The sequence below is a fragment of the Dipodomys merriami genome, unplaced genomic scaffold (genome assembly GCF_024711535.1).
Source record: "Dipodomys merriami isolate MVZ:Mamm:240054 unplaced genomic scaffold, mDipMer1.0.p SCAF_7, whole genome shotgun sequence".
NCBI lineage: Eukaryota > Metazoa > Chordata > Mammalia > Rodentia > Heteromyidae > Dipodomys > Dipodomys merriami.
In genome coordinates, this window is record NW_027206290.1 from 72,577,556 (window position 1) to 72,602,166 (window position 24,611).

General features: G+C 41.5%; 1 protein-coding gene across 4 annotated transcripts in view; it reads left to right on the forward strand.

The window, feature by feature from the left end:
- The window catches only part of Phf20 (PHD finger protein 20), a 103,471-nt gene that overhangs the window by 60,737 nt on the left and 18,123 nt on the right, over positions 1-24,611 (forward strand). Inside the window, exons 6-13 of one of the 4 annotated variants that reach the window (XM_070007172.1) lie at positions 1,575-1,959; positions 8,636-8,749; positions 10,765-10,953; positions 11,883-12,062; positions 18,760-19,035; positions 19,289-19,387; positions 20,285-20,449; positions 20,976-21,154. In XM_070007172.1, the coding sequence (XP_069863273.1) occupies positions 1,575-1,959; positions 8,636-8,749; positions 10,765-10,953; positions 11,883-12,062; positions 18,760-19,035; positions 19,289-19,387; positions 20,285-20,449; positions 20,976-21,154 (1,587 nt within the window). The remainder of the gene's footprint in view (positions 1-1,574; positions 1,960-8,635; positions 8,750-10,764; positions 10,954-11,882; positions 12,063-18,759; positions 19,036-19,288; positions 19,388-20,284; positions 20,450-20,975; positions 21,155-24,611) is intronic. The other 3 variants (XM_070007173.1, XM_070007175.1, XM_070007174.1) reach the window with 3 other exon arrangements.

The following is a 24,611-nucleotide window of genomic DNA, read 5'->3' on the forward strand; positions in this document are numbered from 1 at the left end:
TTTTCAAGAGTATAATGCTTTGACTAAAGATAGCTGACATGTACAGTTTTAAAGTTTTTTCACACAGTATTAGAATAGATTGAGTATTTTCTTTTTGTTTAGTAATGTTTTTTAGCTTACAAAAACAATATTTATTGTAGAAATCTGAAAAGTCTCATCATTCATATATAATATATATACATATATGCATATATGTATATACACATGTATATTCTATATTTGCTCTTATATATTATATATATTTGCCCTCGACATTTTGTTACATATCCTTATGAATTTTTTTTTGTTGCTAACACTATATACATATGTATCTTTCCAAAATTGAACTCATATGGTATATTACTGTTGTATAACTTGATCTTTTCTCTTAACAAAATAACAATTTCCCCAAGTTTCTCAAACTTCTTGTCTTTTTAATAGCTGTGCAGTATTTGTAATCTGTATACATCTGTCCTTTAACCAATTCCTAAGTGGGCATTAAGGATATTTGTAGATCTAGGTTCAAAGTCAGATCATTCTGTTAGCAAATGACATTTCTTGATATTTTAGTTTACAAGTATAAACAAAAAAAATTAACGGAAGCGTAAACTTTTAAGTCAATCAGATTTCTTATATATCCCTTTCTAATAGGGTAGTTGGACTTTATATTTTTGCCTGACAGGTACTAAGAGTATCTGGCTTTTTTCAGAATAATTTTTGTGATTTGGGAAAATGTTATTTCCCCTAGGGAATAATTTTTTTAAAAAAAAGTTTCTCCTATCAAACAGATTAAACCTTTACTTCTATTGTGTACTACATGCTAAGGATGTCAGGTTCTTTCTTAAGGACTTGTTAGAGAGATACACAGACTTAATTGTAACTTAAATTATCCAGCGACTTCAGAGCTGGCTTTATTATGAGACACTTACACTGGGACACGAGATTTTTAGGTTAAATTTTAAAATAATTCAAGAATAAAGTAACCAAGAAATATTACTTGCTTCCATTGGACAGAAACTGAATAGATTAAGACTACAGGAGGTAGTTTGTTGAGCTGAGCACAGTCTTTATCCAGGATAGGATGCTGAGACCATAATTCTAGGTAGAGCATTCTCAGCAATTTGAGTTTTGTTTTTTGAGTTTTTCCTCCAAACTGGGCATTGACATATACTGGCAATCTGAGGTAAGGCCACTGAAAACCTTGGGTAAGAGTAAGAAGGATAGAACATGAAAGCATTTTCTTAGAACATCTGTCAGAAAGATTGCTTTCAAAAAAGGATTTTGCCTAGTTGCCTGACCTTTTAGTCTTTAGTGACTTAGTCATCACAATAAAGGAGAGTTTATTCAATCTGAGATTGAATATGACATTTGTTTTCTTTAAGTTTAGTATTGTTTCTCAAAAACAAAACAAAAAAACAAGATTGATTCTGAAATCTAAGTGCAGGTGGATATTTTCAGATACTTTCCATTATGTAACCTGGCATATGTCCTCTCTTAGTATCTTCATTTGTCTTCATAAATTTGCAAGCAATCTCCTCATTTTATGTTTGCAAGTAATCACAAAGTGTGTTTCATCACTATTTTGCTCATTTTAGAATATTGTGGGTAATGCTAGGCCTAAAGAAACAGATCACAAAAGTCTTTCATCAACTCCTGATAAACGAGAGAAGTTTAAAGAGCAGAGAAAAGCCACCAATGTGAAGAAGGACAAAGAGGACAAAACCTTAAAGACAGAAAAGCAACCCAAGCAGCCTGACAAAGAAGGAAAGCTAATCTGTTCTGAAAAAGGGAAGGGATCTGAGAAGAGCCTTCCCAAGAATGAGAAGGAAGATAAGGAGAACATTTCAGAGAATGACAGGGAGTACTCTGGAGACGTCCAAGTGGATAAGAAGCCTGAAAATGACATTGTGAAGAGTCCACAAGAGAACTTGAGGGAGCCAAAGAGAAAACGAGGCAGACCCCCTTCCATAGCTCCTACTGGTGAGTTTCCCAAGTGGGCTCTGCAATGGGCGATGCCAGAGTGCTCTTCTGTGGTTCTTGCGGTTCTTTGTATCTTCTGTACTTCAGTCCTTCCTTCGTGTTTGTGACTGACTCTGTCTTGTGCTCTGAGAACAAGTTGTGCTGTGGAGCTGAATTTTAGTGAGGCATCTATCCAGATGGACATATTGGGGAGCGAGGCTGTGATCAAGCTTCTAGAATAGTAGTTTACGGTTCTCAGATACTCCAGCTTACAGACAAAGCCAAAGGAGCTAAGGCCTTCTGCTGTACCTGTACAAATGGTCTCGGTTTAAGGAAGCCTGATAGAATCTGGGATCAGGAAATAGACTTTTACTGAGACAGACATGAAAGAAGAAAGGAAGAAGCTTGCCTGGTGATACACCCCTGTAGTCCCAGTTACTTGAGTCCGAGGCAGGAAGATCGCCAGTTCAACGCCAACCTGGGCAAAGTTAGTGAGACCCTATCTCAAACAAAAATGCAAAAAAAACACAACAGCAGCAGCAGCAACATACAAAGGAGCTAGAGACATAGCTCATGTGATAGAGCGCTTACCTTAGCATGTGTGAAGTCCTGAATCCATTTCCAGTACCACAAAAAAAAAGAAAGAAAGAAAAAGAAAAAAAGAAAAGGGCATCTGAAGAGATGGATCCAAACAATGTTGGATCAAGGGAGGCATGTGTACATTCTGAAATTGAACTCTTCAGAGAGTTATTATTGGTTGAGGAATTTTTATAGCCTAAGTAAAAAGGTGAGATGGCTAACTAATAAGACTCATGGTTATGGTTAAAAATACACAGATATTTAAGGAAATATCTAAATGTGTGAAATTCTTCTAGAATCACCAGGAATGAAACAAACACTGATTTCTTCCTAAGCCAAATGCTTATTCTCCAGAATGACTCATTAGCATGAAGATACTCTGCTTCCCCATGTGTAGACTAAACCTGTTCATGTTTAAATAAATATATGCTTTTCATTGGTCTTCAGACCTTCTTGCTTATGTGTTCCCTACATGAATATTGACAACTGAATCCTCTATCACATTTTCAAGAAATAATCTATTTGTCACTCAGATACCTTCAACGGATATATTTAAAATATAAAATTTGAAGGTTGGAGGCATGGCTCAAGCAGTAGAGTACTACCTCTAAGAAGTGTGAGGCCTGACTTCAAACTCTAGTTCCACCAAAAAGAAAAAAGCAAATAGAGCTGGAAGCATGGCTCAAGTGTTAGAGTGCTTACATAGTAATCATGAAGTCCTGAGTTCAAACTAATACCACCAAAATTTAAAAAAACAATTCATACTCCCAACTAATAATTTTCTCACATCTGAATTTTATAGGAAATAAGATAATGGATTGATTTGTTCCCACATGAAATAAAGGACCCTCTCAGTATTTGTAATTGGGTTTTGCCTTCAAAAGCTGAGCTTGTTGGACTTGTTTGTAGATCTAAATAGTGTTTAGATTTATAATGTCTAAAATGGTAGCCACTAGCCACTTGTGGCTATGAAATTGACTAGTCTGAATATGGATGTGCTGTAAGTATAAAATGAACATGCTTGACCTCAAACACTTAAGACTGTAAACAATATAAAATATGTGTTTATAAAATGATTAGAAAGTAAAATAATTTAGATTTGGGGGTAATGGGGGGCTTGAACTCAGAGCCTGGGCCTTCATGCTGTCCCTGAGCTTTTGTGCTCAAGTCTAGTGTTCTATCACTTAAGCCACAGCTCCACTTCTGGCTTTTTTGGTAGCTAGCTGGAGATTAAGAGTCTCATGGCTTTTTCCTCCCTAGTCTGGCTTCAAACAGTAATCCTCAGATCTCAGCCTTCTGAGTAGCTAGAATTATAAGTATGAGCCTCTGTTGCCTGGCTACAATAATTTAGAATTTTAAAGACTGTAAAATATTTTTTGTTTTTATGATGCTGGGATTGAATCTAGGGCCTATACATACTAGGACTAGGCTCTACCACTGAGCTACAGCCTCAGATCTTCACCCTTCCTCCACCAATTTTGTTTTATGTTGACCTAAATATATTTTTATAATCGGTCTCATTTTCAAACTTTTTTGTTGTTGTTGTTGTTGCTCCAGTACTGGGGCTTGAATAATGGCCTTCCTTATACTCTTGGTTAGCTTTTTATTTATTTATTTTTGGTCATGGGGCTTGGACTCTGGGCTTGGGTTCTGTCCCTGTGCTCTTCAGCTCAAGGCAAGCACTATACCGCTTGAGCCATAGCACCACTTCCAGTTTTCTAGTGGAGATAAGAGTGTCTTGGACTTTCCTGCCCGGGCTGGCTTTGAACCATGATCCTCAGATCTCAGCCTCCTAGTAGCTAGGATTACAGGCATGAACCACTGGTGCCCATCCTTTTTTTTTTTTTTTCTCTAACAGCTGGTACCTTACCTTATAAGTCTCACTTCTAGTTCTTGCTTTTTGCTAGTTAATTGGAAATAAGAGCCTCTTGAATTTATCTGCCTGGGCTAGCTTGGAACCACAGTATAGCTACTAATTTGTTAATTATTTTTATGTTACTGGGGTTTATACTCAGAGCCCATTTGCTTGATGGGCACATACTCTGTCATTTGAGTCACACCCCTAGCCATTTTTGTTTTGGTTTATAGCTTATGTTAGTTATACAGAAGGGATTTTATTGTTATATTCCCGCACATATTTACCCTTTCTTTTGGCTTTAGTTAATTTTTTTTAATAGTTTTGCTTTTTGCATGGATGGCTTGAGTCACCACCCTCTTATTTATACTTCCTGAGTGACAGTCATTTAACAACATACCCAGCTATTTATTGGATAAAATAAAGGCTCATGACCTTTTTTGCCCTGACTTAAATCCCCACCTTTGAACAGCTAATATTACAGGTATGAGCCAATATGTCCAGCCTAAATTTTTTTGTTTGTTTGGCAGTTCTGGGTTTTGATCACAGGACCTTGCACTTTCTATGCAGGCTACCACTTGAGCCATGTCCCTGCCTATTTTACTTTAATTATTTTTTAGATTGAGTCTCAGGTTTAGCCCAGGCTTGCCTGGACCATAATCCTCCTACTTAGGCTTTCTACATAGTGGGGATGACAAGTGTGCACCAAACCCAACTTTTTAATGGTTGAGGTTGAACTTCACAAACTTTTTGCCCAGGCTGGATTCAAACCATGATCTTTCTCATCTTTGCCTCCCAAGTTGCTAGGATTACAATATTAGATACAGTGCCTGAATCAGCCCTTTTTTTTGGGGGGGGGTCAGTTGTGGGGCCTGAACTCTGGGTCTGGGAACTGTCCCTCAGCTCTTCAGTTCAAGGCTAGTGCTCTACCACTTGAACCACACTTCTGACTTTTTGTTTACGTGGTGCTGAGGAATTGAACCCAGGGCCTCATGCCTGCAAGGCAAGCATTCTACCACTGAGCCACCTTCCCAGCCCATCAGCCTAAATTTTTAAAAATCACATATGGCTTACATTTGTGGCTGTCACTGTATTTCTATTGGACGGCATTGGCCTTAAACATATTTACTTTAATGACAGGCTTCTGGGAGAGAAGCCCTGAGGCTCAAGTGAATTAAGAAAATAACCTCTGAGCATCTGTATTCAGATAAAGAACCCAGGCAGTATACCACTTTAAGATAGGCGCTGAATGAGAAGTAAACTTGTTATGCAAAGTAGAAGGACATTTATAGAAAGAGAGGTGAAAATGTGAACTGGTGAGAATTTGATGTATCCTTAGCTTACTTTGGGACAGAATATATGTGAGATTGATGCTTCTTTAGTTAATGATCCTCTGGCTTGTACCATCTGGGATACATATCTAGGGTAGTTGTACTCCAGTTTGCAAACTGCTGTTATGAAGCCACTTGATGTCATTTATTACCTTAATTTTGTAAGTGTAGAATTTCATACTATATAGGATAAATTTAACAGAAAAAAATTTAATCCTTAACATTAACTCGCCTGAAGCATTTGTAAAAAGCTTCTAGCTATACTTCAGTCCCCCTCAAATCAGAATCTCTGCATGGAAACTTGGAAATAAAAATTGTTAGCAAGCTTCCCCAGTGGTTGTTATTATTAGGAGAGTTTAGAGAACATTTATTTGTATGGTCAGTCTTCATTTGTATATGACTTCAATGGAAAGAAGGCTTGCTAGATATCTTGTACGTAATTCAAATCCCCTTAAAAGGTTGGGTTAGGGCTGAAGGTATGATGCAACAGGTGGAGTACCTGCCTAGTTAGTGCAAGGTACTGAGTTCAAAGCCTAGTATCAGAGAGAAAGGGAGAGAGAGAGAAGACCCGGAGAGAAGGAGAAAGTGTGTGGGGAGAGAGATTGGTGATACAACTCAGTGATAGAGTGCCTGGCTCTCGGTTCAGCCTCCAACAACTAACACACACACACACACACACGCACGCACGCACGCACGCACGCACGCACGCACACACACACACACACACACACTGAGTTTTACTTGGTATGAGTTCATCAGTTTGATGGAGTCTTGAGTTCTCTACTTGAGTAAATCTGATTGGGAACAAAATTTCAGCTACTAAGAGAGTTGTGTAGCTGGGAGCAGCAGTATACAGCATAAATAGGAGGATTGTGTTCTTACCAGCACAGGTGGGGAAAAAAATAAAAGCAAGGTGCTAGGAAAAAAAAAAAAAAACAGAGGGAAAAGAGCTGCTTCAATTGTGGCTCAAGCAGTAAAGTGCTTGTCTAGCAAGTAGAAGGTCCTGTGTTTGAACCTCAGTACTGTCAGAACAAGCTTGTGGGTGGTATGGGAAGAGGGAAAGAGACTGAGAAAGAGAAAGATGTTTGTTATTTGTGTTTAACTTGGAGTCTGTGTGTTCTAAAATTTACCACTTGCAACAGAATGATATTGATTGATATGTTGGGAAGATTGAACCCAGCAAGTCCATGGATGAAGGTTGCCTTCTGATAGCTCAGGTCTGTCTCTTGTTCAGCCAGTTGACATGATAGATCTGAAGTTACTGATCTTAAGATGAGTTTTCTTCCCCTTCCCTCTCCACCTCGTCTTTTCTTCCTTTGCTCAGTTCTTTTTCCTTTTCCTCCTACTGCCTTTTTGAATTTTCATATTTCTGGATTGAGGAAGAGAGTTTTACATTTTAGGCTTAGAAATAGAGTAAGCACTTTTCAAGGTTTAGCATCTGCATTGCTAAATTATGTGGAGGCTGAATTCGCTGGGAATCAGCAGTCTTGCTTGGAGCACTGATAGCCAATAGCACAGTCTCCTGAGGTTTATCTAGGCTTTTTTTTTTCTTTTTTCTTTTTTAAGAGAACATAAATGTTGATTTTGGGGATTCTTAAGGAACCAATAATAATTAATTTAGGAATTAGAGATTGAAAACAATAAGCCTTAGACAGGCCCTTCCCCTTCTATCCCCTCTTTTTTAGTCTGTTGTGGGGTTTGAACTCAGGGCCTTGGCACTATCCCTGAGCTTTTTCACTCCAGGTTAGAGCTCTGCCACTTTGAACCACAGCTCTACTTCCAGTTTTCTGGTGGTTAATTGGAGATAAGAGTTTTCTGTCCAGGTTGGCTTTGAAGTATGATCCACAGGCCTCAGCCTCCTGAGTAGCTAGAATTATAGGCATGAGCCACTGGCACCCAAGTTTTCTTTTCTTTTGGACAGGATATCATTAGAGCCCAGGTGGGCCTCAAATTTGTGATCTTACTGCTTTTAGCCTTCCAAATGCTGGAATTATAGGTGTATACCGTTATACATTTCATCTTTGCTGAGATGATACAATGGTATTTTAAATGACCGACAAGTGCCAGCAGTTATCCTTACTACTTGGGAGGCTAAAGCAATAGGATTGAGAATCGAAGTCAAGAGGCAAGAATTTGCCTCAAAAGAAGAAAGACTTTGATTTTGCTCATATATATATATATATATATATATATATATATTATATTATATATTATATTCTATATATTGTATTCTATATATATATATTTTTTGGTCATGGGAACTCTGGGCCTGGGTACTGCCCCTCACCTCTTTGGCTGAAGGCTAGTGCCCTACCATTTGAGCCAGAGCCCCACTTCCGTTTTCTGTTCATTTGTTTATGTGGTGCTGAAGAATCAAACCCAGAACCTCATGCATGCAAGTCAAGCACTCTTACCACCGAGTCACCTTCCCAGCCCATATTTTCATATTTTTAAGCAGTCATATTGTGGTATGTTAAGGCGCTGGAAAGTGGATTATAGACATCCATATAGTGATTCAAGGTGTCATGATCTTCTGAAGTAATTTTTCTCTCACTTAAATTTTGCTTTTACCTTAAGTAACAATACTCTTTTCAAAGGTTGGGGCTTTTTTTGTTTGTTTGTTTTTTGTTTTTGTTGGTCATGGGGCTTGAACTCTGGGCTCAGGCACTGTCCCTGTGTTCTTCAGCTCAAGGCTAGCCCTCTACTGCTTGAGCCACAGCACCACTTCCAAAGGATGGGTTTTTTTTGAGACATGTTATTACTATGGCTGATGATCTGTTTATAGTTTAAGGGTGTTTTGGATATAAGATATATATGTGTGTGTATATATATATATATATATGTATATATATATATATACACACACACACATATATGCAAAATTGGGTATTAAAAATTGCATGCCTTTTGTGTGCTTTTGTATACATTATAGCTGTGGATTCAAACTCTCAGACTTTGCAACCAATAACATTGGAATTAAGAAGACGGAAAATATCAAAAGGAAGTGACATCCCATTAAAAAGACCTCGCCTTGACAGAAATTCATGTGAGTCTCTGGTTTGTGTATGTGTGACTGCAATTTGACACCGAGTCTTCCCTGTGTCCATCCTGTCCCATATTCCTTATAAATTCTAATCACAAGAGCTAATGTGAACAGGATGTGATTGAATTCGGAGTGTTTGGTTGAAGATGCATAAACTGTGTTAGGGTTGAGTGGTAGAACATCCATTTCTATAAACCACATTTGTTTGGATTCCTCTGGAAGTTTAATGGCTTAGAATAGGATGATTTTTTTTATTTATTTATTTATTTATTTATTTATTTATTTATTTATTTATTTATTTTTGTGTCCGGTCGTGGGCCTGAACTCTGGGCCTGGGCACTGTCCCTCAGCTCTTCAGCTCAAGGCTAGTGCTCTACCACTTGAGCCACAGCGCCACTTTTTTTTCTGCTTATGTGGTGCTGAGGAATTGAACCCAGGGCCTCATGCATGCAAGGCAAGCACTCTACCACTGAGCCACCTTCCCAGCCCCAAGGATGATTTTATATGCTGAGTGAAACTCAAAAAATATTACTTAATGGTTAGAAAATTAACTTTTTGGCTTCAAGAGAATTTTGTGATATCTCTCTCTCTCTTTTTTTTTTTTTGGTTGGTCGTGGGGCTTGAACTCTGGGCTTGGGCGCTGTCCCTGTGCACTTCAGCTCAAGGCGAGCGCTCTACCACTGGAGCTACAGCGCCACTTCCGGTTTTCTAGTGTTTTATTGGAGATGAGTCTCACGGACTTTCCTGCCCTGGCTGGCTTTGAACCGAGATACTCAGATCTCAGCCTCCTGAGTAGCTAGGATTACAGGTGTGAGCCACTGGCGCCTGGCTTTGTGATATCTCTAAATAAAGTTGTGGGGTTTTTTTTGGGGGGGGCAGTCATGGTGCTTGTACTCTGGGCCTGGTTGCTGTCTCTGAGCTCTTCAGCTCAAGGCAAGCACTGTACCACTTGAGCCACAGCACTACTTGCAGTTTTCTGTGGTTTATTGGAGCTAAGAGTCTCATAGACTTTCTTAGCCAGGCTGGCTTTAAACTGCAGTCCTCACATCTCTGCCTCCTGAGTAGCTAGAATTTATAGGTGTGAGCCACCAGCGCCTGACTTAAATAAAGTTCTTGACTCTGGAAGTTAACATATAAGATTTTTTTGGGGGGTGGGGGGTCAGTCATGGGGCTTGAACTCTGCCTGGGCACTGTCCCTCAGCTCTTCAGCTCAAGGCTAGTGCTCTACCACTTGAGCCACAGCGCCACTTCTGGTTTTCTGGTAATTTATTGGAAATAAGAATGTCACAGACTTTCCTGCCCAGGTTGGCTTTGAACCATGATCCTTAGACCTCAGCCTCCTGAGTAGCTAGGATTACAGGCATGAGGTGCTTAGCTTCATATAAGACTTTTTGTTGGGAAATTCCAAAGTAGAACTTAGTTGTTAAGATTGACACATGAAGCCAGCTGCTGGTGGTTTACACCTGTAATCCTAGCTCCTTAGGGACCTTAGATCTGAGAATCACAGTTCAGAGCCAACCCAGGCAGGAAAGCTTGTGAGACTCTTATCTCCAATTAACCACCAAAAAGCCAGACGTGGAGCTGTGGCTCAAGTGGTAAAGTGGTAGTCTTGAGCAAAAAAAGCTCAGATAGCACCCAAGTCCAGGTTTCAAGCCCCAGGACTGGCGGAGAGAGAGAGAGAGAGAGAGAGAGAGAGAGAGAGAGAGACAGACAGACAGACAGACAGACAGACAGACAGACAGACAGACAGACAGACAGACAGACAGACAGACAGACAGACATGGGGAGAGGGAGAGAGGAGAGAGAGAGGCCTTGGTATCTATTTTCAGACTGAATCTTTAATAGTAAAATTCTATCCTCACAAAGAGACTTTGCCTTTACTTAAAACTGGGAAGGTATATTGTATATTAATCTCACATTCTAAAGTCTTTTTAAAGGCAATCAGCCTATGTACTTGTAGAAGCAGAGTTATTTCTTCTTGTTGGTATTTGGACTCCATCTCTCTTAATGGTTTATAGCCCAGGAAAAGTCAAAAAACTGCTCTGAAAACACTGACAAAGACCTGTCCAGGAGACGGTCTTCCAGGCTGTCTACTAATGGGACCCATGAGATCTTAGATCGTGGCTTGGTTGTACCAGATTTGGTTGATAGAGTTGATACGGATCCTGTAAAAGACCCATCTTCTAGTACCAAGCAATCTGAAGAAGGTAAGTCAGAGCATGTTAGAAACTGTTGTTTGTCCATCTAATGCCTGTCTAATGAGAGTAACTCTAAATTATCATGTATGTACTGGTTTCCATAAGTGTTAGATTATCTTAAAATGAAATTACTGGAATGGGCTGAAGTATTCTTGTAGTATGTTCTTTTCTGTTGATTCATTCCTTCAATAGGCAAGCTTTGGATGCATTTGTAGGGGTTTTTTTGGGGGTAGTTGTTGTTGTCCCTCCGTCCCTCCGTCTGTCCCTCCCTCCCTCCCTCCCTCCCTCCGTTCCTCCCTCTCTCCCTTCCTCCCGCCCTTCCTTCCTTCCTCCTTTTTTTTTTTTTTTTGCCGGGGGGCCGGGGGGAGGAAGTCCTGGGGCTTAAATTCAGGGCCTAGGCATTGTCCCTGAGCTTATTTGGCTCAAGGCTAGCACTGTACCACTTGAGCCACAGCACCACTTACGGCTTTTTCTGTTTATGTGGTACTGAAGAATTGAACCCAGGGCTTCATAAATGCTAGGCAAGCACTCTGTCACTAAGCCACATTCCCAACCCCTCCTTTTTTTTTTTCTCTCTCTCATTTACTACTGCATATGGATTGGAAGCACAGTGCTTGAAGAGCTCTGCCTCACTGTCTTTGTGGTGCCATCTCGTTCCATGGCTCTGCTTTTTGGTTGACCTCCTTTCACTTTAGCCCTGTTCTTTGGAATTACCCACAGCCCTGACTAGAATGTGTTAGACTTGTGAATGTATTCTTGCCTGTTGTGAGATGAATGGCTTCTTCTAACAATTTCCTGCCTTGTTTAGTCTGTTGTGGGACTCTTGTTTTCCTGTGTGTGTGTGTGTGTGTGTGTGTGTGTGTGCACACGCGCGTGCGCGTGCGTGTGCATGTGTGTGTGCGTGTGTGTGTATCAAGCTTTTTTTTTTCCCCCCTTAGGTCAGTTGAAGTCTACTTTGGAAGCTAGCCAGGTTTCATCTGCTCTAACTTGCCACTCCTTTGGGGATGAATTGGGGTTTACAGACTTGGAATTGAACTGCAAGTCAATGGGAGAAAACAGTATGAAAACGGAACCACCATCTCCCCTTGCTGAATTACAAGAGGTTTCTGCTGTGGAAGGTTCATATTTATAGTTAACTCACTCTTCTATTTATATATACTTGTGTTTCTACTCTGATTTGTAAACTAAAAAAAGAAAAAAGACTTTTCTGATATTTCCTCCCTTTTTAAAAACAATCTTTATTTTAATGCTGTACCTTGCATTTTTTTTATTTGTTTCTACCATTTCTCCAGCAGTTGTAGTTGCATGGAACATTGTCTCCTTTCTTCATTCAGTAAGACTGAGGGCTTCTTTTGGAATTATAGCTATTAGTGTTATTGACTTGAACTTGCTTCTGGGCAAAAAGGCTGAAAAAAAATTGAGAAAACTTGCCTACACCCCTTTTATTTAAAGAAGATATTTAGGCAGTGCTGGTGGCTCACACCTGTATTCCTTGCTACTCAGGAGGCTGAGATCTGAGGATCAAGGTTCAAAGCCAGCTGGAGCAGAAAAGTCCATGAGACTTTTTTTTCCTTTTTCTTTTTCTTTTTTGTTGGTTGTGACACTTGAACTCTGGGCCTGGGTTGCTGTCTCTGTGCTCTTTAGCTCAAGACCAGCAAGCACTCTACCACTTGAGCCACAGCACCACTTCTGGCTTTCTGGTGGTTAATTAAAGAGTCTCACAGACTTTCCTGCCCGGGCTGGCTTTGAACTGAGATCCTCAGATTTCAGCCTCCTGAGTAGCTAGGATTACAGGCATGAGCCACTGGTGCCCAGCTCTGTGAGACTCTTGTCTCCAATTAACCACCAGAAAACTGGAAGTGGTACTGTGGCTCAAGTGGTAGAGAACTTGCTTTGAGGTGAAGAGGTCAGGGACAGCGCCCAGGCCAGGAGTTCAAGCCCCACAATTGACAGCCCCCCCCCAAAAAAAAGAACCCCAAAAAACAGAAAAAAAACAAAAAAAAACCCAAGCCCCACCTAACATTAATACACAGCCTTAGGAAATGGTATACCGCTATGACCACATGGGAACTTTTTTCTCTCATAGCTGTTGCATTGGTAGCTAATGGTATGTAAATAATGCAAACACTTAGTTTTGATAATGTCAGGCTTGTCAACCCAACTTCTCTTTCTCTCTCCTTCCTTCCTTTTTTCCTTCCTTCCTTCCTTTCTTTCTTCCTTCCTTCTTCCTCTCTTTCTCTTCCCATTCTTCTCCTTCTCTCTCCACCACCCCCCTCTCTAATCTGGAATGAACTCAGGTCCTCTAGCATGCTAGACAAGTGCTTTACCAGCTAGATGTTATTATATATGTTTACACATGTTAGTATTACATATTAAATTTGTATTTATTTTCTTTTGTTTGCATAGGTGTTTTTCCATAGCATAAACTTTTTTTTTTTTTTTTTTTGGGTCCGGTCATAGGGCCTGAACTCTGGGCCTGGGCGCTGTCCCCCGCAGCTCTTCAGCTCAATGCTAGCGCTCTACCACTTGAGCCACAGCACCACTTCCGGCTTTTTTTCTTTTTGCTTATGTGGTGCTGGGGAATCGAACCCAGGGCCTCATGCATCCAAGGCAAGCGCTCTACCACTGAGCCACCTTCCCAGCCCCTATTAGTTTTATTTTTAATGTCATTTTCACTATTGACTATATGTCTACAGAATTCTGTAACTCAAATTTGTTTTATTTGCTAGTACCTGGCCAAATGCTAGGAAGTTACCATCAGTGTTGGCAGAGCAGCTGTTTCAAAATAGTGAAGTTGAAAGTATTTAAGAATTAATTCCAGGGGCTGGGAAGGTGGCTCAGTGGTAGAGTGCTTGCCTTGCATGCATGAGGCCCTGGGTTCGATTCTTCAGCACCACATAAGCAGAAAAAACCGGAAGTGGCACTGTGGCTCAAGTGGTAGAGGGCTAACCTTGAGCTGAAGAGCTGAGGGACAGTGCCCAGGCCCAGAGTTCAGGCCCACAACCGACAAAAAAAAAAAAAAAAATTCCAGCCGGATGCTGGTGGCTCATGCCTCTAATCCTAGCTACTTGGGAGGCTGAGATTTGAGGATCGTGGTTCAAAGCCAGCCTGAACAGGAAAGTCCGGGAGACTCTTATCTCCAGTAAACCACCAGAAAACTGGAAGTGGCGCTGTGGCTCCCATGGTAGAGCATTAGCTTTGAACTGAAGAGCTGAGAGACAGCACCCAGACCCAAAGTTCAAGACCCATGACTGATCCCAAAAAAAGAATAATTCCATGGACTGGCTTAGTGGTAGAGTGCATGTCTAGCATGCATGAAGCTCTGGATTCGATTCCTCAGTACCACATAAACAGAAAAGGCCAGAGTGGTGCTGTGGCTCAAGTGGTAGAGTGGTAGCCTTGAGCAAAAGAAGCTCACGGACAGTGCCCAGGCCCTGAGTTCAAGCCCCAGGACTGGCAACAACTGCCACCATTCTTTGGTGCTTTCTTTGTCCAGCTACGTTTGATGTTGTGTCTTAGCCTCCCAAGCATTCTTCTTTTTCTTACTGGCTCCTGTCAGCATTAGGGTCCTTTTCCTCCAGCCTGCTTTTCTCTCATCCACCCCTGAAACTCTTTTAAAGATGACACATATATAGTGAGGTGGAAATTTATTCTCAGAACTCTGTTATGTTTTTTAAGAGAGTACACTAGATGACAGCCATATCCCTCATAATGCAGCAAACTAAGCTTTTAATATGCTGTTTTGGGATGATGTTGTGTTAGACATCACTTGAAATTAGCAATTAATGTTCCTGCGCCACAAGGAAATACCACATGTATGAGATAAGTGAGAAAACTAGGTTAGAACTAAGTCCAGTGCTTGTTGTAAAGTTGCCATGTTTTCTAGGGTCTTGGGATATCTTGGCAAAATATAAATACATGTTCACTTTTTGTCTATGTCAAATATTTTGGTATGCCTCTTGTTTGTGGAGTAGGCAGAAATAACCCAAAGGACAGATAATACACATTAGAGTAATGTTTACACCAAGAACAGAAGTATGGAAGACAGCAAGGCTAGAAGGGAGTATGTGGCATGCCTTTTGTCAATACTCTAGGATGGTATTTGGAAATCTTTATTTGTTTTTTGGGTTTTTTTAGGTCCGGTCGTGGGGCCTGAACTCTAGGCCTGGACGCTGTCCCTCAGCTCTTCAGCTCAAGGCTAGCACTCTACCACTTGAGCCACAGCGCCACTTCTGGCTTTTTTTTTCTGCTTATGTGGTGCTGAGGAATCGAACCCAGGGCCTCATGCATGCAAGGCAAGCGCTCTACCACTGAGCCATCTTCCCAGCCTTTGGAATTCTTTAGAATAAGGGGGGAATGTGTTCTGTCTGGAAGTAGAATAGTATTCCTGGCTTTTCTTTTGGAACAGCAGCTTTTTAGAAGATACAGGACAATCCAGAAAGATTGCTGGGGAATGGAGGGCATTGAGGACTCATTTTGTAAGTGAGCAGGAAATTGTGTGGCTTGTCATCAGAGCCTCCAAATGGGAGGGCTAGAGACTTCCTTAATCATAGTTTAGTGATGGTTGCCCCAAGCTGCTGCAGCTTTGACATTTCCAAATGGAGCCAGTGTCTGAGAAAGTGTGGGAGAGGCTCTGGGTAAGAGGAGGAACTGGCAAAGGCAACACATGTATTTCCCAGTAGAAGAAAGGCATTTGGCCCACCCAGCCAAGCTCTGGCATTTGATGCAGTGCTGCCATCTTGTGGAGTAAATGTTCAATGTTTGGTTGGGCCAAGTGCAGAGATCTGCTTTCTGGGGAGAATCATGAAATGTTCACCAGTACTGTGGGTTTCAGGAGCTCTACTTGAGCCACAGTGCCACTTCTGGTTTTCTGGTGGTTTAGTGGAGATAAGAGTCTCATGGACTTTCCTGCCCGAGTTGGCATTTTTAAAAAAAAAAAAAATATATATATATATATATATATATATATATATTATGTAAAGATACCATACAGAGGGGTTACAGTTACATGAGTCAGGTAATGAGTACATTTCCTATCAAGCATTGTTACCCCCTCCTTTGTTTATCCCCTACCATCCTTTTCCTCCCCAACTTCTCCCTCCCCAAAGTTGTAAAGTTTGTTTCCAACATTGTGTCTTGTACATCCTGTTGTTACAGTGGGTTATCCTGTATCCTTATTTCAGCATTTTGTTATTTCCCTTCCCCTCCCCAAATTAGAAAAATGTATATACAAGATGCAGGGCACCAGAATCAAATACAGTGAAAACGGGTTATACCATGAGGGAAGAACATACAAAAGAAACAAAAATATCACATAGTACATTATAAATACATTAAAAAACAGCAAGAAAGATAAAACTTCTTGGATCCCTATCTTGGAGTTTATTTCGCTTAGCATCATCTTATATGGTCATAGTACATAACTTGTGGCCTTTTCTGCTTTTCCTAAACATACAGTAGTTATTACAGATAAGGGAAACCATGGGACCTATGTTTCTTTGGGCCTGGCTTACTTCACTTAATATAATTTTTTCTAAGTCTTTCCATTTCTTTCTGATGGAGGCATAGAATTCCATTGTGTATATATACCACATTTTCTTGATCCATTCCTCTACTGAGGGGCATCTGGGTTGGTTCCATATCTTAACTATGGTGAATAATGCTGCGATAAACATAGTTGTGCTGGTAGCTTTAGTATGGCCTTGTTTGTGATTGTTTGGGTAAATGCCTAAAAGTGGGATTGCTGGGTTATAGGGGAGCTCTATATGTAGTCTTTTGAGGAACCTCCATACTACTTTCCAAAGTGGTTGAACAAGTTTACACTCCCACCAACAATACAGTAGGGTTCCCTTTTGGCCACATCCCCTCCAGCATCTGTTGTTATTAGATTTCTTGATTATAGCCATTCTAACTGGGTTGAGGTGGAATCTCAATGTTGTTTTGATTTGCATTTCTTTTATGGCTAGAGAAGTTGAGCATTTCTTCATGTGTCTATTGGCCATCCTTATTTCCTCTTCAGAGAAGTCTCTCTTTAAGTCTTTAGCCCACTTATTAATCGGGAGGTTGTTTCCTTGAGGATTTGTTATTGGGGATTTAAGTTTTTTTGTTTTTTTGGGTCCGGTCGTGGGGCCTGAACTCTGGGCCTGGGTGCTGTCCCTCAGCTCTTCAGCTCAAGGCTAGCACTCTATCACTTGAGCCACAGCGCCACTTCCAGCTTTTTTTCTTTTTGTTTATGTGGTGCTAAGGAATCGAACTCAGGGCCTCATGCATGCAAGGCAAGTGCTCTACCACTGAGCCACCTTCCCAGCCCTGGGATTTAAGTTTTTGACTTCTAAGTATGTTTTAGATATGAGACCCTTGTCTGTCCCCAATCTGTGGGCATTCTTAGAATTAAGTAACTCAGTGTCATTATGTAATCTCAGCACTCAGGAGACTGAGGCAGGAGGATAGTATGTTCTAGGCCCGTCTGGACTACAGAGTAAGTTCCAGGCTAGCTTGGGATATATCAAAATCTGTCTAGAACAAAACCCCAAATCCCAGCACTGGGCACTTAAGATGGGCATGTTAACTTATAACCCTCTTGTACACCATTTGAAATTCAGAAAAAGTAAAACAAAACCCCACAAGAGAGTTACATAATAAGGATGGGTGTGGTGGTAGGGGTGGAGGGTGGTATTGGGGCTTGAACCTAGAGCCCAGGCAGTCTGCCACTTGAGCTATGCACGCAGTCCTTGTGAACATTTGGTCGCTTCGTTTTCTTTTTCTTTTTCTTTTTTTCTATTCTAAGCCTTTGGCTGGCTTATAAATATTTAATCACATTTGTGTTTTTCTTTGATTGCTTTTTGTTGCTTCAAAGCTGAGAAAGTTACTCCTCAGATCTGAAAAACATTTGTTATGTTATAGCAAGGTACATGACTCGTCAAGAGGTATTAAACTATTGGGCCTTGTGGTATCACTGCTGATAGGAATACCAGCTATGCTGGATCTTGATTCTGAGGAAGACAGTGAGAGTGGCTCTTTTCCTCTGGCTAGAGGTGTGTCACATAATAGGATCCAGGAACAGATGCTCAGTACTCATGACGAATTGCAGTGGATAGTCATTTGTGTTAGGTGTGGATGACATGTACTCCTTGAGAGCCAGGGCCATCTGGATGCCTTCCTGAATGTGGAGTAAGCTGAGTCTGGATGTAATTTAAGACTTGCCTGAGCCAGGGAAGAATGGCAAGGAGAAGGCACAGGACCAGCAGAATGTGACTTTAAATTTAAAAGATAACTGTAGAAGTTAGGGTGAGGGCATTGTGAAAGGGAGTCTTCTCTGAACAGTTAGCTCCTCCTTCCCTCCCTCCCTTTTTTCTCTTTCCCTTTTCTCCTTCCTCCCTTACTTCTGTACTTTCATGTATGGTAAAACAGTAGTGTATGGTGAAATTACAAGGATTCAACACTAAAACTTGTAACAGTTACATCCTACATCATTTTCTCTAGTTCGCTCCATACATATGATGGTGAATATTGATTTTATCCAACTCATGAGTAGCAAGTGCCAGCTTGAGATCTCTGCATTTTTGTTCTCCCATGAAGTCTGTGAAACCTTGAGAACTTAAAGCTGTTTAAATAAAAACATGTTAATGCCTTTCTAAAACAAATCATAGTTGTTTACCAGAAGTTGAATTCATTTTTTCAGACAATAATTTGTGGAGGTAATAGTAGTCTGCTTGATGTCTCAAGCTAGGTACAGGTTGCTTTTGCACTTTGCCTTGCTATATGCTAATACTGCCTTTGTAATGACTAAGTGCAAGGGATCTTGTTTGTTTTCAGCACCAAATACATTTAAGAAAACAGAAGATGTCACATCTAACTCACCAGCAGTGGACCTAGACCATAAGTTTCGATGCAAGGTTGTAGACTGTTTAAAATTTTTTCGCAAAGCTAAGCTGTTGCACTATCACATGAAATATTTCCATGGAATGGAGAAGCCCCTGGAACCTGAGGAGAGCCCAGGGAAGAGGCATGTTCAAACAAGGGGCTCTTCAGCTTCTGACAAGGCCAGCCAAGAGAACCTGACCAGGAAGCGGGTCTCAGCCTGTTCCCCAAGTAAGTATCTTAGTTCTATGTTGTGTTGTAGAGGCTTAGGGATCTTCAACCTGAGTAATGGAGGAGTGACTCTCCCTGGCAACGCACTCAAGTCCTTGGGGGCAAAGAACGTGTTTCCAGGCAGAGCCAGGCCAAGAATTCAGCTTTGCCGCTTGCTTTAACTCTTCCTACTGGACTTGCTTAAGTACTTAAGAAAACAGCATTGGAAATAAATTATTATGATTCCAACACTTAGTCATGTGTTTCATTCTAGCTGCAAAAGACAAGGAAAAGAATAAAGAAAAAAAATTCAAAGAGTTTGTGAGAGTGAAACCAAAGAAGAAAAAGAAAAAGAAAAAGAAAACCAAACCTGGTAAATGCCCTTGAGGATTCCACTTGGGTTTCCTTGCCATGGCTAGAAAAGTGTCTTCTTCTCCCAATGGCCTCTGAGCTTGCACTTAAAGAGGAAGGACCCAGGGGCTGTAGATTCAGCCTAGTACAGACCCTGGCAGGAGAATGATGTGGTAGGACATTCACACGCCTAACTGCATTTATAAAAAGCCCTCTCATTTGCCACATTGTCCAGTGTTCCCTGTCAGAGGGTGGTATATATGAAAACATCAAGGAGGGGATGTGCAGGTGAATGTCTGTTTTCATATATAGCTTAAAACACACATCCCCCTAAGAGAGGGTACATTTTCAAAAAAATGTGTCTACCCCCACAAAAATGTTTAAGAGAGCCTCTGTTTCAACACTGGAAGTTAAAGATATATCATGTTTTATTATTATTTTTTGTTTTTTTGGGTCCGGTCGTGGGGCCTGAACTCTGGGCCTGGGCGCTGTTCCTCAGCTCTTCAGCTCAAGGCTAGTGCTCTACCACTTGAGCCATAGTGCCACTTCCGGCTTTTTTCTTTTTGCTTATGTGGTGCTGAGGAATCGAACCCAGGGCCTCATGCATGCAAGGCAAGTGCTCTACCACTGAGCCACCTTCCCAGCCCTCATGTTTTATTCTCAGTATTGCCTTTGGCTTAGGAAAGAAAACTCATCAGAAAAGGGCGAGGGGATGATGGTGAGATGGAAGTGTTTGGAATTGAGATTCTCACAGGTAGTTTCAAGTAAGAGTCCCCATCTGCCCTCAACATCTCTGGGTGGTTACATTGTCCTCCAGCCTTTGAGCTCTTTGAACAGTAGGCTTGATGGTTTAATGACATCGATTCCAGAACCTTCGATGATGTCTGAGGTCATTCCTTCCTTCCTTATACCATTACAGAATGCCCCTGCAGTGAGGAGGTCAGTGACACTTCCCAAGACCCTTCTCCACCAAAGGCATTTTCTGTCACCAAGTCTGGGACCTCACACAAGTCTGGGGTCCATATGAGTCCACAGCTCCATGGCTCAGAATCTGGAAACCACAAAGGGAAATTGAAGGCATCTGGTAAGCTGATCACTGATCATTTGGTAGAAAATAGTACTTAGACCAGTGTCTGTGACAGAATATGCCTGTGGCAAAGGTAGCTATGATTGTAACTAATGAGGTGTACAAAGACCTAGTGATTCTACTGTCCTGGGATCTTCTTCTTCCTTCTTTCCCCCTGTCTGCAGCGTTAAAGATGGCTGTGGAAGGACACAGATGACTGTAAAGTCATGTCCTGACTAGATAGGGAAGAATGTCTTAGACCATGTTAGGGAGATGGGAAGTTGAAGCTCCTGTGACAGTGAATGCTATGACCTGAGTGCCCACTGACCTTGGGCTTCATGCTCCTGGGAAAATGGAGTTCAGTTCATTGCCAGGGAGCATGCTTAGTTTAGACTGTTACCAATAACAAACTAGCATTCCCATTTTTAGCCCCTTGGGAAGTTTCTGCAGAAGTGGATCTGTAAGGTCATTACTGAATAGTCTGGGCTTCTTAGGAATTTTATAGCTAAACTTAAAATTGTGACTGTTGTCTTCCTTCTTCCAGAGGAGGATAATTTGAGTGAGTCCTCTTCCGAGAGTTTTCTTTGGAGTGATGAGGAGTATGGCCAAGATGTCGATGTGACCACCAATCCAGATGAGGAGCTTGATGGCGATGACCACTATGATTTTGAGGTGGTCCGTTGCATCTGTGAAGTCCAGGAGGAAAATGACTTCATGATTCAGGTGTATAGAGGTTTCACAACATAGGTCTAAAAAGCATAAACTAGTCCTTGGGAAAAATGTTGAGACCAATAACAATGGCAAGTCCCATTAGAAAGCCCAAACATTCCTTCCTAATAGCAGCCAACCAAGTTTGTGTTTTGTCTCAGCTTCCTGGGAATTCCAAGCTGCCATAAATAGCCCATTGATGGAATAAGAGAAAGCTTGAGGACTGATCGAGTCCAAAGAGGCGGGACCTTGCCTGTAGCTACCTAGTAAGGAATTAGCAGAGACTCAAACTTTGGGGTGGCCCATGTCTTATTGAGGTAAATTTTCCCAGTAGCCTGAAGAAATGGAGAGTGGTTTTATAAATTGTTTATTTCCTGTTATTTGCTTGAAATTTCTGCCATCTTCTTTTTTGGGTTGTGCTTGTGCGGTGAGACCTCCTTACCTAGTTAGGGAGACCATTACTGGCTTATCCTCCCCTTCTGCTGTGACTAGATGGAGACTATTGCTGTCTGGTGACACTTGAGGGTGTCAGAGATACACTGGGGATTTGGGTAGCTGTCCAGCTGGCCAGGAAATCTGAGTTTGTCTTTGTTTCTGTTTTTTGCCAGTCCTAGAGCTTCAACTCTGGGGCTGGGTGCTGTCTCTGAGGTTCTCTTTGCTTAAGGAGAGCACTCTACCATTTGAGCCACAGTGCCACTTCTGACTTTTTGAGTAGTTTATTAGGTGATAAGAATCTTCTCTGGCTGGCTTTGAACCATGATCCTCAGGTTTCAGCCTCCTGAGTAGCTAGGATTATAGGTGTGAGCCACTGGTGCCCAGCCTTTTTTTTTTTTTTTTTTTTTTTTTGGTCGGTCGTGGGGCTTGAACTCTGGGCCTGGGCGCTGTCCCTCAGCTCTTCAGCTCAAGGCGAGCGCTCTACCACTTGAGCTACAGCGCCACTTCCGGTTTTCTGGTGGTTTATTGGAGATAGGAGTCTCACGGTCTCTCCTGCCCGGGCTGGCTTTGAACCGCGATCCTCAGATCTCAGCCTCCTGAGTAGCTAGGATTACAGGCGTGAGCCACCAGCGCCCGGCCCAGCCTTTTTTTTTAAATACCTGTCCTGGAGTTTGAACTCCAAGGCCTGCATGCTGTCCCTGAGCTTCCACCACTTGAGCAAATAGCACCACTTCGGGCTTTTTCTGTTTATGTGATACTAAGGAATTAAACCTAGGGCTTCATGTATGCTATGCAAGCACTCTACATTCCCACATTCCTAGCCTTTGTTTTTGTTTTTTAAAGTCAGTCATGGTTATGTTGGGATTAAGTTACAAACATTAATGAGAAAATAAACTGGGTCCTAAATCTCAGAGGAGGGATAGAGCCAGGCTCAGAAGCATCGAATGCCATCGTTAAGAGTTTGGTCTCTGAAACTTAGTCTCCAGATTTCTGATGGAGCCAGTTTGTTCTTTGTTGTATTTTTTTTCTTTTCCTACTTACTTTCTTGAAAAGTGCAAAATGGTCATCCACAGCCTCTTCCAAGCAAGGTTGGAATCTCAGTCCTAAATTCCTTGGCCAGGAATTCCAGCCAGGTTTAGGTCAGATATTAGTGTTCAGGAACAGTCACTTCTGGGGAGTGGGAAGAGGCTTGTTCTGGGCTGAAAGCCCATAGTTGGTCTGATCATCTGCTTTGGTGGAGGTTGGGATATCTGGGCAGATTCACATTGTATATAAAAAGGCTGTCTTGGGCCCATGTCTGTTGCTGTGTGGATGGGTCATAATGGTTCCCAGTAAAGGGGTAGTTGCTCATCACCAGGTTGCCTGCCTAATTTGTGGAGATTGTGAGAAAAAGGGCCAGGCTTCTTGGCTTGCTTTCTGTTAGAACTTTGTTGTTTTGTTTTTTTTCTGCCTGTACAGTCAAATTTTGAAATTCACTTTTGGTCTTCATTTAATATTCATTGAACTTATGTGTTTTATTTTTGCATTTGTCTTTTTATAACTCAACCATTTCCTTTCTTTTGATTTCTTGAAGCATAAGGCTTTACTGTAGTTTAAGTTTTCAGGACCAAAGTGAACAAACCCACTTGATTTTTCATTATTTACCAAGTACTTACCTTTGCTCATGTTGCTTGCTTAATTGGTGCGCTCCCATTTGAGCTATATCTAGCCTGGCTTTTTGCTGGATAATTGGACATGAGTCTTAGACTTTTCTTACTTGGCTGGCAGACACTTCAGTAGCTTATTTTCAGTTTTTATTTACGTGTTTTTTACTTATTTTTTGGTCAGTCGTGGGGCTTGAATTCAGGGGCTTGGCACTGAGCTTTTTTGCTCAAGATTAGTGCTCTACCACTTCTGGCTTTCTGGTGTTTCATTGGGCTTTTCTGCCTGGGCTCATTTTTTAATTTTTTAAATTTTTTTTTTTTCCAGTCCTAGGGCTTGAACTCTGGCTCTGGTGCTGTCCCTGAGCTACCTTTTGCTCAAGGCTAGTGTTCTTCTACTACTTTAGCCACAGCACCACTCAGCTTTTTTGTAATTAATTGGAGATAAAAGTTTCATGGACTTTCTGCCTGGGCTGGCTTTGAACTGTGATCCTCAGATCTCAGCCTCCTGAGTAGCTAGGATTACAGGCATGAGTCACCAACACCCAGCTGTTATTACTCCCCCCCCCCCCCTTTGGTCCTGGGACCTGAACTCTGGGCCTGGATGCTGTCCCTCAGCTCTACAGCTCAAGGCTAGCGCTCTACCACTTGAGCCACAGCACCACTTCCGGCTTTTTTTTTTCTGGTTATGTGGTGCTAAGGAATCGAACTCAGGGCCTCATGCATGCAAGGCAAGCGCTCTACCACTGAGCCACCTTCCCAGCCACTGTTTTTGAGACAACTTCTCACTATACCCCTGAGGCAGGCTCAATGTTAGTATTCTTTTACCACAGCCTTCCAAGTTCTGGGATTATAGTAGGCCAGAACCCTGTGTACAGCTTCATTTCTTTCTTTCTATGTGGTTATGGATTAGTAGACAAGTTCGAAATGCATAGTCATTGTCAGGGTGACTTTTAATTTTGTGTATGTGTGGTACTGGGGTTATTTTGCACTTGCTAGGGGGCCCTCTGGCTATAGTTGAATTAAGGTCTTTTTTGCTCAGGCCAGCCTGGACCAGGATTTTTCTGTTTATGCTTCCTGTTGTATTTGGGATGACAGGTGCATAGCACTTAGCTATTAATACACATGGGGTCTCATGAACTTTCTTTTTGAGCTGGGCTTAAACTACAGTCCTGGTCTTAACCTTCCATGTACCTAGGATTGCAGACATGAGCTACCAGTACCCTACCAGTACCCATTTTGGATGACTTTTCATAAAACAGCATGCTGTGTAGTCATGTTGATTAATTAGGAATAGAAGGAAAAACTTTGTTCCAGGACATTTTAACACTGAGCTAGTCTGCCAGTACAAAATTGTGTTGCTGGATTCTGTTGTCTTACCATTTGGCTTGGAATGT